This window comes from Hypanus sabinus, chromosome 2 (genome assembly GCF_030144855.1).
Source record: "Hypanus sabinus isolate sHypSab1 chromosome 2, sHypSab1.hap1, whole genome shotgun sequence".
Lineage (NCBI taxonomy): Eukaryota > Metazoa > Chordata > Chondrichthyes > Myliobatiformes > Dasyatidae > Hypanus > Hypanus sabinus.
The window spans coordinates 12,490,573-12,507,915 of record NC_082707.1 but is presented as its reverse complement, the minus strand read 5'-3'; the positions used below and the strand labels follow the sequence as shown (position 1 = coordinate 12,507,915).

Here is a 17,343-nt window from a genome sequence, read left to right as displayed (position 1 = left end):
TTGGTTTAGTTTGGCATTGAATTAGCAGGGCAATTTGTTCAGCGCAATTATTCTATGAACTATGCTAAATTGTTCTATGCTCCATATGTATTTGGATTTAATTGATATCACCCAATTAAAATACATTCAGAGATAATGACGAAAATAACTGGAAGACACTGAGTACATTTACATAATGGCGAATCTTGATGGGGAACTCAGCCTGAAACGTACACAATTCAGTGAGCTCGTTGTGCATTTTGTGTGTGTGGGTCAGGATTTCCAGCATTTTTCTAAAACTTCATTTCTAATTATATTAATTGGCTTCTGTCCACTAACCCTTAAAATTCCTCTAGTTTGTTTGCATATTTCTAATCAGAGTTACCTGAGTAGAACAGCTCACAAAACGTTTCAATTATTCTCATAAGTAAACTGAATATTGCAGAGCGGCAGCAGAAATTCTCATCATCTGAGTTCACTGTGTTCTCGCTACGAAGAGAAAAGACTTTGCAGATGTTGGAAAGCCTGAACGTCACAATAAAGTATTAGAGCAACTCAAGGCCGACTTAAAGAGGAGAATATTCAGCCGGTGTTTCGCGGGGTGGGGGGGGGGGGGAATATCCTTCATCGGAACTGGAAATCTGCTGTTTTTGTGCTCCTTGACTATGTGATGTATGGACCTTCTCCTGTCCAGCATTGACGAAGGGTCTCAACCGAAAACGGCAAACGTTTATTTTCTTTCCTTAGACACAGTCTGACATGCTGGGATACTTCAGCATTATTTCAGTGTTGCTTTGACCTTGTTATTCAGCTCAAGGTCGGGCACGTACTTCTGGGAATATGGTTCCATTAGAGTCGTCTCCGAAATGATCATCTGAACACTCTTTACTGTAAAGTGGAGCGAATTAGGGCTATTGAGCTGGTGAAATTGCTAACAATCAGCGTACATCCGAATTCGAGGTCAGTGCTGTGGCACTCTTTTTCGATACCAAGAAAACTGTTATTTTATTAAAAAATCAAATTCAAGACTGTCTATTGTTATTTCCTGATGGAATTGGAATTCTGGAGAAATTTATCAACTCCTCTTGCAATTTTCCCACAGTTTTTGGTTAGCAAATTTCCGACTGGCGCAAACAATGATCTTTGCCATTGAAGAAATAAACCACAATGAGAATCTACTTCCGGGAATCACACTTGGGTATCAGATCCATGATGACTGCTCATCCCCCGCGATCGCTTCGAAAGCAGCGCTCGCTTTGATCAACGGAGAAGACGAATCAATTGAATACCCACAATGTCGAGGTTCTTCCAACGTCGCCTCCATTGTTGGCTGCGATCTATCTACAAATTCCATCGTAACCGCCAGGGCAATCGGTTCCTTCGGGATTCCGCTGGTAACGTCTCAACAATTCGATTGCATTTTAACTATCATGTGATATCATCTCCTTATTAGCACCTAAACAAACATATGATCCCATGACAGGACAGAACCTCAGCAGAGATGCTTTCTCCTCAGATACAAATACATCTAAAAGTGTACTTCATATCGTGAAATTTATAGTCGTTGAAATATGCAGAAACTGATTATTCTCCAGTCACTGTAACAAACTGTACACTTGTTAACTTATCCTTTGTTACATTTCGCTGTAACAGAACATAGAGCACATAACATAGAACAGTACAACCCAGGAACATTCCATTCAGTCGATGTGTTGAAATTGTATAATTGAAGCATCATTTAAGTAATCAGATGAACTTGTCCATTTTTGTCTACAGAATATGCAACTCCCTCCTCTCTATACACAGTTAAGTACCCATCTGAGAAATTTTTAAGCGTCTCTCTCGTAGTTTCCATCTTTACTGCAATAGGCAGCACATTCCAGGCATGAATACTATGAAAAAAAGTGGTACATACCTCCTTTGATCTTTCCTATCTTCCACGTTAAATGGCAGCATGTGATATTTAAACGGGTGGAGAGAAAAAAAGAAACACCAACATTCGACTCAAACTCAATAATCTTAGATATTTCTATCACGTATCCCCTAATCTTCCCGATCAAATGAAGTTTCACTTTGGTAATCCGATGTTTGACCAAAGTCACACACGGGTTATCTGATGCAGGCAGCAACTTTCTAGTCCTTGCCTGCACCTCGTCGGAAGTCACTGCATCGTTCAGATAATTGAGCGACCAAAGTTGACAGCAGTGAACCTGATTTGGCTGACCGTAGTTTTATAAACAGAGTAATCAAAACGCAGTTTATCCAACGTTGTATATTATGCAAGTAACGCTCTATTTTCTCCATGTTGAATATTGAAATCACAAAATTGTTATTATTTTTTTTCATCTCAACAGGTTAGTTACTACGCCACCTGCTCCTGCCTTAGTGATAAAAAAGAATATCCCACGTTTTTTCGAACTATTCCCAGCGATCAGTACCAATCCAAAATCCTCGCTGAGCTTGTGAGGACTTTTGGCTGGACTTGGATTGGAACTATTAGGAGTAACACCGAATACGGTAATTTCGGAATGCAAGGGTTTGTGGAACATGTGGAAAAGTTTGGTGTTTGTATTGCCTACTCTGAGTCATTTTACAGGACAGACCCTCCAGAGAAAATCAGAAAAATTGTCCAGGTGATTAAACAGGCGTCCACTAAAGTAGTAGTGGCCTTTGTTCACATTGGTGATGTGCGAATTTTATTGAATGAAATTCTGCGTCAAAATGTTACTGGTATACATTGGATTGGAAGTGAAGCTTGGGTAACAGCAGATCTTCTCCTTCCTGAAGAAAGAGTGATTTATCTCGCAGGCACAATCGGTCCAACCACCAAGAGGACAGACATAGATGATCTTAGAGATTATCTCCATAACGTCCATCCTTCTAAGTTTCCTGGCAATATTTTGGTGAGGGAGTTTTGGGAAACTGTATTTTCCTGCTCTTTTACCACTGACAACGGGACAAAACTGGATAACTCTCCGGGTCATGCTAGGCAATGTACAGGGAAGGAACAGATGGAAGGGATGGAAAATGCGTACCTTTCGGCGATAATGGACGGGAGTTCCTACCACGTGTATACAGCTGTCTACTCCATCGCTCATGCACTTCACAACCTGTTAAGCTGTGTAGATGGCGACGGACCCTTTAGGAATCACACATGCGCACGTATTGAAAATTTCGAGCCATGGCAGGTAGGCATACAGTTCTCCTTCTAAAGCAAGAACCCCATTTAGGAGGTCATCAATCAAGAGAACATTCTGAATTACATATCGTGCTACATTGTCGTTTTCTGGTATGCAACTGCTAACCTCTATAGTTTAGCAATATATTCCTTTTGTTATGGTTAAACTTTTTTCTCAGAAAAATATGGTTTCTAATGTTTAGTACGCCAATAAATAAGTGGGGAATGCAGTACAGGAATGCAATCTCTTCCAGTAATTGAGATACGCGCTCAATTCGTTTACGTAGGGTAATAATTCAATTATGAATCTTTGCAAGATCACTGCTAAAACTCTCCTCCTCTATTTTTAGTAGCTGTCTGTGGATTTTATTACTCTTTATTAGGTAGTGTGAGAAGCCAGCACCTAACTGTATATCGAACAGCGTTGCATTCCTTTGGTACTGCAATGACATGCAAGCCTAGAAAACGAGTTTGAGACCTCCCTCAGATCCAAAAACTACAGTATCTTATTTGCTGCTTATATCTGCCTATAACATTCCTAAAGTAGTTTCAACGTTTCCTTGGCAGTCTTAACTATAAGTTTCCTCTTTATGTCGTGCTTATCGTGCAGCACACATCAATAATTTACATTTATGGAAAATGTGTATGTTTGCACTTTCGTAGGCTGAATCCACACTTAGATTAAAGAATAGTCTCAATTGCTTCCTTTTTCCAAAACACCCTCCCCGCACCCCTTGCCCCAGTTACTGCATTACCTCCGCCAGGTGAATTTCACATCAAAGACAGGAGAACCAACATATTTTGATGAAAATGGAGACCCTGTTCCAAGATACGAATTCGTGAACTTACAAGCAAATTTCAAGGGGAGCGTTGACATTGTATACGTCGGATATTATGACGGCTCGGCACCGTTGGGGCACGAGTTAGTGTTGAATGTCGAGGAAATCAGGTGGAACACGAACCGAAATACGGTATGGTCTTTTTTGCCATCTACTCCCGTTGACGAAATGAAAAATCATTGTATACCTGGGATATGGGTGATAATGTAGAAACATTTTGTTAATAATGATCTAGCGTAATGTATTCATAATAAAGCGCACTCTCCAGTGGTTGGTCTGTTTGCTCAAAAGTTTAGAAAACCAGCGATGATAGTTTCAATGATATAGGACCTCAGTGTAGATTTGAAATAGATTTAGCAGTTGAAACTGATTGAATAAGGGGAAGCACTCACAAGGTAAGAGGCTCATCATTTCAACGTAGATACTAAGTCTCCAAAATTTTAGTGGATCTCCAGGATTCTCTGCACGAGAGTAGTAAAGGACAGGTTCTGTATTAGATTCAGAAGATATTCGAAATAAATTGAGGATAACGGGGATTTGGCAGAAAAATTGAGTTAAAAGCAGCATGCATTAATTCAAATTTATCAGGTTGAATGTTACGGCAGGCTGGAATGGCCGAGTGGCCTCTTTCGACATGTTGCGTTCTTGTGTGACTTATTTCCATTTCTCTTCGTATATTAATATTTACTAACCTTAAGAACAGTGTTATAACGCCCGATTGGATTTGCCGATTCAAGGAACACTACAGCAAAGAAGCAGGCCCTTCTGCCCATCTAGCCCTGGCAGAGCTATTAGTCATACTAGTCCCATCGAGCTCTGCACGCACTATAGCCTTGCAGTACTATATAAAATTCTCTTAAAATTTGAAATTCTACCTGTCCACTCTTCCATTGTTGGCACTTTTCATGATCTCACCACCACTCAATAATGAAATTGCCCTGTCATGGACCAGTTAAATATTTCACCTTTCCCTTTTAACCCATGACCTCTAGTTCAAGTCTCACCAAATCTCTGTTGTAAAAAGCTGTTTGTATTTATCCTGTCCGTACTCATGATTTAGTACACTCAGTATAAACTCCCTTCATTAATTTATGTTCTAGTGAATAAAGCGCTAACTTAGCTTATTCTTTCCTGTAACTCCGGTCCTCAGATCCTGGCAAGATCCTTATGATTTTTTCTCTGCACGTTCTAAATATTGTTCATACATTTTCTATAGGTAGTTTACAACAACTGCAGTTACTACTCTAAGTTAAATATCAAACACGTCTAGCACATCTTCAACATAACATCGGAAATCCTGTAGTCAATATATTGATTTATTCGGACTAACATTCGAAAACTTCTCTTTATCAGTCTATCTACCTGTCCGGCCACTGTCAATGAACTTTGAAGCTGTATGCTTAGTTCCTTCTGTTTAACGCATTCCTTAGTGCCCTACCACACACGTCATAAGTGTTCTCCGGGTTTGACTTCTCTTAGTGCAACAACTCCCAATTCTCAGCAAGAAATTTCATCTGCCACTTTTTTAGCTCATAACTCCAGCCCGCACGTATGATGCTGCAAGCTTTAGCGATCATTCTGGCTGTCCATTGTACCCGCAACTCGCTGTCTTCGGCAACATAACTGATCCAGGTTACAAAATTATCATTCAGATAGTTACTATCGGATGACAATTAAAAACGATCCACAAACGACCCATGTAGCATGCCAACAGTCACAGACCGAGAGGCAGTTATGGAATCATAAACAGCCACCTTGTCACCTCTGCTGCGAAGCCCTTTTCTAACTCAATTTACAACCGCATCCTGAATGCCAAGCGATTGACATTGTTTGACAAAACTCCCGTGTGGGATCTTGTCTGAGGCCTTGCACAAATCCAGAAGACAGCATCGAATATCTTGCAATCATCAAAATTCTTGGTTTCTCCCACACAGGACCTCAGGGAAAGAAACATCGGGATTGCATCCTGTACCAAGCGACCGTGACGTTAGAAATAGAACAGAGTTACACATCAATGCGTGCTTGAAGAATTGGAGCAGCAAGCAGAGATTCAGTTTTCTGGATTTAATTCTAGATTCAGATTGAATTGCAACCTTTTCTGGGGCAGGTGGGACTTGCAAAAAAGGGGCGAATTCCCTTGAAACAAAAGGGCGCCAATATTCTTGCGGGCAGATTTACTGGAGCTGTTGATTTAAAATAATATAGTAGTTGGATGGGAACCTATATCATAGTGTTGTGGATGAGCCAGCAGGTTTCCAATTAGATGACGGATGTGACATGCATGTACTGAAAGACAATCCAATGATTGGGTACAAATTCAGACAGAGCAAAGAGATAACTTGCTCCACGGGGCAAAATTGAAAAGGGCGAATATTGTCGTATGTTAAGATGCTGTATTTAAATAAGCTCAGCATTTGGAATGAAGCGGACAAACGTTTTGCACATTTAGAGTTTGGGAAGCATCCTGTACGGGGCATCATGAGTCGTGGTTGAAATAAGGCCATAGTTCAGAGATTGTATTTTATCTTAAGAAGAGATGTCAACGGATTAGGGGATGTTGAATTTTCTGGGTGGAGTTAAGAAATCGCAAATGTTAAAAAAACACACTATGGGAATCTTATACAGGCATACACATAGTAGTCAAAATGTGGGACTGAGATAAAGGGAGCTGGAAATGATGTGCAATTAGGGTAATGGTGAATTCAATATGCAAGGGGATCGGGAAAATCAGGTTGGAGTCGAATTGCAACAAAGGGAAATTGTTAAGTCCCCATAAGATGGCTTTTTAGAGCAGGTTTTGCTTCAGCCTACTTGGGGAAAGCTTAACTTAGACCGGGTGCTATGTAATAACCCAAATCCTTTCTGGAGGTGAATGCAAAGGGAACGTTAGGAGGCTGTGATCACGATAAGCTTGAATGCATAAGGAGCCTTAACAGGGATAGGCAGAAGTCGTATGCATCAGAGTCGAAATGGAAAGAGGGGACTTACAGAGGCATGAGAGAGGAGTTTTCCCAGATAGATTGTAGGAAGATACTGGTGGGGATGCCGGCAGAGTAGAGATGGCTGAAGCTCACCCGGCGCAGGATAGAATGCCCCATAGAGGAAGACGTACTCCAATGGCAGACAGAGACAGCCGTGGCTGACACCAGAATATAAGAACAGCATGAATGCCAATGAAAGCGTTTGTATGGGAGCAACACTGAGTGAGAGGTTGTTTGAATCCAAAAAAAAACATAAAATCTATGAAGAGGAAAAGACGAAATATGAATGCAAAACAGCCAATAACATAACGGGGGATACCAAAGCAATTATCAGATATGTATAGAGTAAAACGGAGGCGGGGGCAATGTTGGACCTCTGGAAAATGATGCTGTTGAGGTAGTAATAGGGGACAAAGAAATGGCAAATAATCTTAATGCCTACCTTCCATTTGGCTTCACTGTGGAAAACGTTAGCAATGTTCCAGATGCCCTTGAGTATCGAATGGAGAAAGGATGCGACCATGGCTGACAAGAGAAGTCAAAGCCAAACTAAAAGCAAAGGAGAGGGTATACAAGGAAGCAAAAAATAGTGGAAAGACAGAGGACTGGAAAGTTTTTGAAAGCTTAAAAAAGATTACAAAGAAGTTCATTAAGAGGGAAACGTTGAAATATAAAATAAAGCCAGAAAATAATATCAAAGAGGATACTAAAAGCTTTTTCAAGTGTATAAAGAGTAAAAGACAAGTAAGAGTAGATATAGGACAGATACAAAATTATGCTGCACACATTGTAATGGGAGATAAGAAGGTGACGGAGTAACTGAACGAGTACTTTACATCAGTCTTTACTGAGGAAGACATCGGCAGTGTACCGGACACGCGGGTGAGTCAGGGAAGAGAAGTGTGCGCAGTCAAAATTTCGACAGAGAAAGTACTCAGGAATCTGAATAGTCTAAGGGTTGATAAATCTCCCGGACCGGATGTAATGCACTCTCATATTCTGAAGGAAGTAGTTGTGGATTTTAAGGAGGCATTAGCAATGATCTTTCAAAAGTCAATATATTCTGGCACGGTTCGGCAGGACTGAAAGATGGCAAATGTCACTCCGCTGTTTAAGAAGTGGGCAAGGAAGCAAAAAATAAATTATATACCTGTTAGTTTGACATTGGTGGTTTGGAAGTTGTTGGAGTCAATTGTCATGGATGAGGTTACGGAGTACCTGGAGGTATATGACAAGATAAGCAGAACTCAGCATAGTTTCCTTAAAGGGAAATGCTGCCCGACTAGACAAGGGAGATGCGGTGGATATCGTGTATTTAGATTTTGAGAAGGCCTTTGACAAGGTGCCGCACATAAGTCTGCTAAACAAGATATGTGCCCATGGAATTACGGGAAAGTTACACACGTGAGTACAGCATTGGCTGTTTGGCAGGATACAGAGAGTGGGAACAAAGGGATCTCATTCTGGTTGGCTGCCGGTTAACAGTGGTGTTCCTTAAGGGTCCGTGTTGGAGCCGCTTCTTTTTACGTTATATATCAACGATTTGGATTATGGAATAGATGGCTTTGAGGCTAAGTTTACTGATAATATAAAGATATGTGGAGTGGCCGGTGGTGCTAAGGAAACAGAGAATCTGCGAAGAGACTGGGACAGATTGGGGAAATGGGCAAAGTAAAGACAAAGGAAATACAACTTTGGAAAGTGTACGGTCATGCACTTTGTTTGAAGAAATAAATGGGCAGAATAATATTTAAAAAGGGTGAGGATACAAAGTTCTGAGATGCAACGGGACTTAGGGGTCCTCGTGCAGGATATCCTTAAGGTTAACCTCCAGGATGAGTTGGTTGTGAAGAAGGCGAATGCAATGTTGTCATTCCTTTCTAGAAGAATAGAGTATAGGAGCAGGAATGTGATGTTGAGGCACTATAAGGAACTGGTAAGACGTCACATGGAGTACTTTGTGCAGTTTTGAGCTCCTTATTTAAGAAAGGATGTACTGACGTTGGAGAGGGTTCAGAGAAGATTCACTAGAATGACTCCGGGAATGAGAGGGTTAACATTTGAGGACCGTTTGACCGCTCTTGGACTGTATTTCTTGAAGTTTAAAAGAATGAGGGGGACATCATAGAAACATTTCGAATGTTGAAAGGGATGGACAGGGTAGTTGTTGCAAAGTTGTTTCCCATGGTGTGGGAATCCAGTACGAGAGGGCATGACAAGTATTGAAGGCAGCCTATTCAGAACAAATATACGAAGGTTTTTTTTTAGGAAGACGGTGGTGAATCTGCGAAATTTGTTGCCACCGGCGGCAGTGGAGATGAAGTAATTGGGTATATTTAAGGCAGAGATTGATAGCCAGGGTACCAAAGGTAATGGTGAGAAGGCGGGGGAGTGGGACCAAATAGGAGAATGGATCATTTCATAATAAAATGGCGGAGCAGACTCGATGGGCCAAATGGCCGACTTCTGCTCCTTTGTCTTATGGACTTATGGGTTGGTAGTGCTGAGGAAGCAATGTGGTTGCAGAAGGAATTGAGCAAATTGTAAAAACAATAGCAAGCATTGTCAGATGGAATATAGTGTTGGGAAATGCAAGACTATGCATTTTGATAAAAGGAACGATTGTGCTGAAGATTATCTAAATGGGGAGAAGATTCAAAATCAGGAGCTCTCGTGCATGTCTCCTAATTTACAGGCTGAAACTGTGATAAAGACGGTTAAATGTAAAATTGGGAAACAAAATCGGGAATAAGAACATCAAAAAGGAAATTATGCTGAGTCTTTATATGATACGTGCCAGGTCCCTTTTTGAGTATTGTCAACAGTATTGGGTCATCTCTCAGAAAGGATGCATAGTCAGTGAAGAGAGTATCTGAGAGATGAATGAGGATGGTTCCAGGCATGAAGGGTTTAACAAATGAGGAGTGTTTGCAGTCTTGAGTGTATACATGCGGAAATTGAGAATAATGCAGCAGGATCTCATTGAAACCTACCGAATTTTGAAAAGAGTATGTACAGTGGAAGTGGAAAGGATGTTTTCTGTTGTGGAGGTATCCACAATCTCAAAATTGAGCAGCGACCTTTTAGAGCAGTAAAAGGCGATATTCTTCTTCTTTTTCTTATCAGCCAGAGTGTAGTGCAGCTGTACGCTTTGGAGTGGGATCCGGAAACAATCGTGTTGGAGTGACGGAGGAGACTCGACCATCTGATTCTGCTCCTATGCCTTCCAATTTTGTGGACTTATCTTCGTAATTTCTTTCCTCCTTTGCTTTTTAAGATCTATAGCAGGTCTGCGCTTTTTCGTTTCTTAACCTGCAACTATATCTCACCAGAACCAAAGATTTGTTTTATTCTGATTGGAACATATAAGCACGGTACTCTCAAAGTTTCACATTTGAATGCCTCCCACTTACTGAGAACACTTTTGACAGAAAAAAAACACAACTTCTCATAATCCACAGTCGTTAGATCGCTTCACATTAACACAGAGCTTTATCCAAATTAGAATCTCAATCCGCGGACCAGACCTACCCTTCTACATAATTATTTTGAAACTCGAAACAATGTTGTCCTGCACAGCTATCTGTCACATACCGGCTCTCATTCCCTAATAGAAGATCTAGAATCATACTCATTGCACCTGGTACCACTATATGCTGATGAAGGAAGTTCTCCTGTTTGTCCCAGCCAGACTTTTTGTCAGTATGAGTGTCTCATTCAGTATTTGGAAAGCTAAAATCACTAACTATCAAAACCTGATGATTCTTACAACAGTCTGTGATTTCTCTACAGAACTTCTATTCTAAATCCCTCAGGCTGTTGGGTGGTCTGTACTATAATCTAATTAATGTGTTCATGAACTTATTCCTCAATTTCACTCATATAGTTTCAGTAGCAGGGATGTGTTGTCAGTCCTATATGAGCGCTGTCCAGATATTTTCCATGACTGCTAATACTATCCCTACCCCTATCGTCATGTCTAAATCAATGGAACCCTGGAACATTCAGCTACTTTTATTTACTGGATTAAATTGATTTATCATTCCCTGGTAGCTGCGGTTCTAACTAATAATCAAAAGTCTCCTTACATTAGATTATACAGAGGTACCCGTCAGGGTTGTCCCCTTAGTCCTTTATTATTGAATTTGACTTTAACACCATTGTTACATATAATCACTCTCCAATCTGCACTGGTGTTCGGATTTACACTACTCTGCAACTATATTTATAGCCGTCTGATGCAGCATCATCAAAGCTTCTCGTAAGGATGTTAGCCCAACAAGTTAAAATGTAGCAAGTCAGTTTTCCACAGGTCCCATCTTCCCTGGAGGAGACAGAAGATCTAAACTTATGAAGCCATCCCTCCTACACCAACTTGTTCGCTCCGTGTTAAACTGTACAGTCATCCATTTTCTATTCTTGCATGTAGGTGTAACGCGAGGCAACCTTTATTTTAGAATCACGGAAATCCCGTCCAATACCTTAGCTCATATCTCCCTGAACTCAGTTTGCGGCACCTCGCCACGCTTCCTACATATATTATTGTTACCGATGTTGACGACGACCTTTAACATGTCACTTTTGAAATTTGGAATGTTGGAGACTCGTTCGGAATATATCCCTGATACTGGAATCTGGGAGGCAATATACCTCCTGGAAATCTGCTTGACCACAAACCTCCTGACTGATCCATTAACCAATAGATGACCTGTCACTACAGCCGCTACTTCTCGACAAGGGAAAGGATGATGGGACGGGAGGCCATAGAGCACAGTTAGAACTTCTCTAAATTCCGTTAATGCTCTGCCTCCCCTTCTTACACCACCCCTGATTTATTTCCGCCGCTCTTTTTTTTTCTCTCACTGTCCATTACCCTTTAGCTGTTCCTTATCTCTCTCTGGTGCTCCCCTCCCCCTCCCTCCCCTGGGCCTACCGTCCCATGTTACTTTTCCTTCTCCAGCTCTGTATCCTTTTGACAGTCACCTTTCCAGCTCTTAGCTTCAACCCACTCCCTCCTGTTTCTCCTATCATTTCGGATTTCCCACCCCTCCTCCTACTTTCAAATCTCTTACTATCTTCTATTTTACTTTTTCCTGCAGAAGGGTCTCGGCCGGAAACGTTGGCAGTGCTTCTTCCTATAGATGCTGCCTAGCCTGCAGCGTTCCACCAGCATTTTTGAGTACTGCTTGTGATTACAGCTTGGAGCTATGATGTTGTGGCCATTACAGAGACTTAGATGGCTCAGGGGTATGAATGGTTACTTCGAGTGCCAGGCTTTAGATATTCCAGAAAGGACATGGAGGGAGGCAAAAACTGTGCAAAAGCGGTCCACTTCCGTTGCACAAAAGGCGAATGTCATCGGGCAGCAGATAGGTAGAGAGAGTTTGGAAAAGTGTAATAATATCGGGGTTGTCGTGGTGGGACAAGTTAATTTCCCAATTATTGATTAGCATCTCCCTAGAGCGGGGTTTTATGTGGGGTGGAGTTTATTTGTTGTGTTCAAGAAGGCTTCTTCACATAATTTGCTGATCAGCTTACAAGAGCAGAGGTTGTACTTGATCTGGTATTGGGAAATTAAACTGGTCAGGTGTCAGATCTGTCAGCGGGAGAGCATTTTGGAGAGAGTGATCACAATTCTATCTCTTTTACCATAGCATTGGAGAGGGTCAGGAGCAGACAAGTTAGGAAATCGTTTAATTGGAATAAGGGAAAATGAGAGGCTATTAGGCAGGAGCTTGGAAGCATAAATTGGGAACAGATGTTCTCACCGAAATGTGCGGAAGAAATTTGATAAACGTTCAGGGGATATTTGCGTGCAGCTCTGCGTAGGTACGTTCCAATGAGACAGGTAAAAGATGGTAGGGTACTGGAACCGTGGTGTACAAAGTCTGTAGCAAATCTAGTCAAGAAGAAAATAACAGCAAAGGAAAGGTGTAAAAAGCTAGATAATCATACAAATGTAGAATATTATAAGACTAGCAGGAAGGAGCTGAAGAAAAAAAAAAGAGAGCCTGAAGGGGTCATGAGAAGGCCTTGGCGGACAGGATTCAGGTAAACACCACGGCATTCTACAAGAGTGTTGAAAGCAAGACGAAAAGAGCTGAGAGAATTGGACCAATCAAGGTGGATAATGGAAAACAAAAACTGTGTATGAAACCCGTGAAACCCGTAGCAGAGGTACTTAATGAGATATTAAGAAAGCGGATGTGCAGAAGATTTTGAAAACCATCATGTTGGATAAGTCACCAGGGCTGGACGAAATGTATCCTAGATTACTGCGGGAAGCGAGGGAGGAGATTGCTGAGCCTTTGCCAATGATTTTTCATCCAACAATGGGAACGAGAGAGTTTCCGGAGGATTGGAGGGTTGCAGATTGTTTCCATTATTCAAGAAAGGGATTAGAGATAGCCCAGTCAATTATAGATCAGTGAATTTTACTTCAGCGGTTGGTATATGATGGAGAAGATCCTGAGAGACAAGATTTATGAAAATTTGGAGTCGCATAATATGCTTAGGAATAGTCAGCATGAGTTTCTGGAACGCAGGTTGTGCCTTACGAGCTTGATTGAGGTTGTAACTGAACACATTGACGATTGTAAGGCATTAGACATATGGATTTCAGCAAGGCATTTGACAAGGTACCCCATGCAACGCTTATCGAGAAAGTAAGGAAGCATGAGATCCACGAGGAAATTGCTTTCTGGATCCAGAAATGTCTTACACAGAGAAGGCAAAGAGTGGTTGGAGACGATCATATTCGGTATGGATGTCGGGTCACCGGAGTTTTGCCTCAGGAATCTGTTATGAGACCACTACGCTTCGTGATTTTCATAAATGACCTGGATGAGGAAATAAAAGGACGGGTTAGTAAATTTGCTGATGGACACAAAGGTTGGAGGTGATATGGATATATGGCTGTCAAAGGTTACAGCGGGATGTTGCTAGTGGAATGAGTCTCTGGCTGAATGTTCTCCTGTACCTAAACAGTACGTTACGGAGAGAATGGCAGTCATTGTACAAGATGTCATGCAACTTGGACAGCATCCTCTTTTCAGACACCACCGGCAGAGAGCCCAGTTCCACCCCCACAAAACCCCTGGCCTTACGAATCAGTTTGTTGATTCTTTTGGTATCTGCTACCCTTAGCCTGCTGCCCCAGCACACAACAGCAAACATGATAGCACGGACTCCCACAGACTCGTAGAACATCCTCAGCATCGTCCGGCAGATGTTAAAGGACCTCCGTCGCCTCAGGAAATAAAGACGGCTCTAACCCTTCTTGTAGACAGCCTCAGTGTTCTTTGACCAGTTCAGTGTATTGTCAATAGCCTCTGGCTATCCACACGATCAATGCCTCTAATCATCTTATACACCTCTCTCCGTTCAACTGTAATCCTTCGCCACTCCAGTGTAAAGGACGATGGTTACTGAACTTTTTATCATCAGTGATTTTCTCCAATCCACTGAACATCCCTGTAAATCTCTGTTGAACTTTTTCTGTAGCATACAGATTCTACCTGTTGTGAAGTGACCAGAACTGAACACTTCCTATTTATTAATGTCTATACGCTCAAACGTTGCAGTCCGCTGTACGTCATCCCCTCCGTTTTCAAGGTCCTGTAGAATATATTGCGCAGTTATACGGTCTGTCAACGTTCATCTGTATTTAACATTTTCAAACATCTCTTGCTGCCTTTCAAAAATTGTTTTTTTTTTTTTGCTTTGTCAACTATTTTGCAACATTTATGGATGTTTTTTAATCATCAAATGGAAACTATATGGAACTTTCCCTTAACCTCAGATCCCACGAGCAATTTGTTCAGAGCCCTGTCCTCCTGGAACAAGAAAAGTAAGCCGGAAAGGGCAGCCAATATGTTGTTTTGACTGTGCAGAATGCGCTGATGGTGAGATCAACAACGCCACTGGTAAGTGCTGAGATCAACAGCTATGTTTCTCAATGCGGAAGTTCTGTGTATCAAATTATTATTTAATACGTACCCTCTATTCTCCATCCACGAAAACAAGCGAGATCTCCGAGTAGCCACCCATTTCAACAAAACTTCCCATTCCCATTATCATATATCCATCCACGACCTCCTTCACAGTCGTGATAATGCCACAAGTAGTGGTGGAGGAACAACAACTTTTATTCCGTTTGGATAGCCTCTAACTTTTTGGCAATTACTTTTCCCCCCAGTTTCACAAATTTCCATTGGGGTTTTCCTCCCTGATGTTACCTCCTTGAACGTACATCGTCCCTTCGGTACCTCTCAAACATTCCATCCTCCTTTTTTCTTTTGACCATGGCCATCTGTCTCTTTTACCAAATTCCGAGCGTATTGTTTCATTGCAAGTTTCACCTATAGCCTCGTGTTTCTCTCTCTCTCCCAGACCCAGTTATCAAATCTACTCGTCAGTATTTTTCCCCCTCTCCTGTCCTGCGGAAAGAGTTCAGCTTGAAACGTCGATTCCGCTTTTTCCATGCTGAGTTCCGACAGCATTTTGTGTGTGTTGTTTGTATTCGCAGCATGTGCAGATTTTCACTCGCCTGTGAAACGATTACCTTTCCAGATTCCCCGGATTGCATCAAGTGTCCTTCAGAATATTGGTCTAATGAGGCAAACACCCAATGTGTTCTCAAGAAAGTTGAGTTCCTTTCATTTCGAGAGGTCCTGGGATGGGTATCAGTGTTGCTTGCTCTAGTGGGCGTGTGTTTTACAGTGGCCACCGCTGCGATTTTCTACCGGTATCGAGAAACACCAATGGTCAAAGCGAACAACTCAGAGCTCAGCTTCTTGCTTCTTTTCGGTCTTCTGCTTTGTTTCATTTGTCTGCTCGCCTTCATTGGAGAACCGTCCGGCTGGTCTTGCATGTTGCGCCGCACGACTTTCGGGGTTGTGTTCGTACTCTGCATTTCCTGCATCTTGGGTAAAACTATTCTTGTCGTTGTTGCCTTTAAAGCAACTCTTCCCAAAAGTAGCGCGATGAACTGGTTCGGACCGGTGCAGCAACGCTTGGGCGTCTTCATCCTTACCTTTTTTCAAGGATTAGTTTGCGTTGGCTGGCTCAGTGTGTCACCTCCCTACGCCCTGAAAAATATGAGTCATTACAGAGACAAAATTATTTTGGAATGTAACGTAGGTTCATTGTCAGCCTTTTACTTAGTGTCAGCCTATATTGCTCTGTTGTCTGTTGTGTGTTTAGTGCTTGCATTCCTTGCCCGGAAACTCCCGGACAATTTTAACGACGCCAAGTACATCACCTTCAGCATGCTCATCTTCTGCGCTGTTTGGATAACTTTTATTCCAGCTTATCTGAGTTCTCCAGGAAAGTACACCGTGGCTGTAGAGGTTTTCGCTATTTGGGCATCGAGCTTCGGTCTGCTCGTCTGTACTTTCGCACCGAAATGTTACATTATCTTATTGAAACCGGAGTTTAATACTAAGAAGCAAATGATGGCGAAAGGAACTTTACCTTAACTATCTGAATTCCTTTGTATAATCGTAGCAAAAGCGTATAATCAGAGATTATTAGATACTAATTTTAATCTTTTGGACCTAATCGCAGATAAATTTAGTGGGAATGCAGAGATTTGAACATTGTTTACACTATGCTCCAAATGGTTCAGATTACACCAAGCTGGCATATAATGTTTAACCCTAGAATGTCATAAACAGGTAATTTGAAGTCCAATTTACAGTATATTTATGGTTAGTGCACTGTTAACCTTACCATGTTGAAACTACTGTTCGTAATTTACACAAAACATGTGTTATCCTATCAGTCTGGAATTTACGGATGATAAAAAAAAAATCAACATATGTTTCTATTGTGTTGTTCAGGTCAATTTACATGGTCATTGTATAGCTCTTTATTTGTTACAAATGTTCAGCGATAACAACAAAATCATCTAACGCAACTGAGATCAAATATATTTGAGGGTATTATCGAAAGTGCTCAGTTTGAACAAGTGTTTCAACAATATCATAATCAACACCTAGTACAGAACTGGCTATGCTGCAATGGTGGACGTAAGTCCAAAGATCCTGGTAGCCTCAGTCCCAGAATTTCCATAGAGATGACTTCAAAATCAGTGAATAATTTACTTACCGGCTTCAACAATTATGTGGATTCTCATAGGCTCTTGTGGTGACAAAAATTGACTGCAAAAGAGAAAGTAAACACATGAAGCCATCCAATCTGGAGGTTCGAAGAGAACAATTGGGAAAATGCTTGGTTATCTCATAAGGTCTGTGATATAAAGATAAAAAAGTAGCATAAAATGGTTGTATTGAGTGGACGTGCATTTATGAAGAATCTAAAGTTGTAATGCGATAAGAAAAATGAAACCTTAGTAATTTTGTTC

General features: G+C 41.4%; 1 protein-coding gene across 1 annotated transcript; it reads left to right on the top strand.

The window, feature by feature from the left end:
- The first annotated feature begins 1,088 nt into the window (after positions 1 to 1,088).
- On the top strand, positions 1,089 to 16,456 carry LOC132403022 (extracellular calcium-sensing receptor-like). Its single transcript, XM_059986229.1, has 7 exons — positions 1,089 to 1,373; positions 2,334 to 3,167; positions 3,901 to 4,079; positions 6,071 to 6,103; positions 9,419 to 9,432; positions 14,774 to 14,902; positions 15,549 to 16,456. The coding sequence occupies exons 1-7, from the start codon at positions 1,116 to 1,118 to the stop codon at positions 16,454 to 16,456; spliced, it is 2,355 nt and encodes a 784-aa protein (XP_059842212.1). The 5' UTR covers positions 1,089 to 1,115.
- The last annotated feature ends 887 nt before the right edge of the window (positions 16,457 to 17,343 follow it).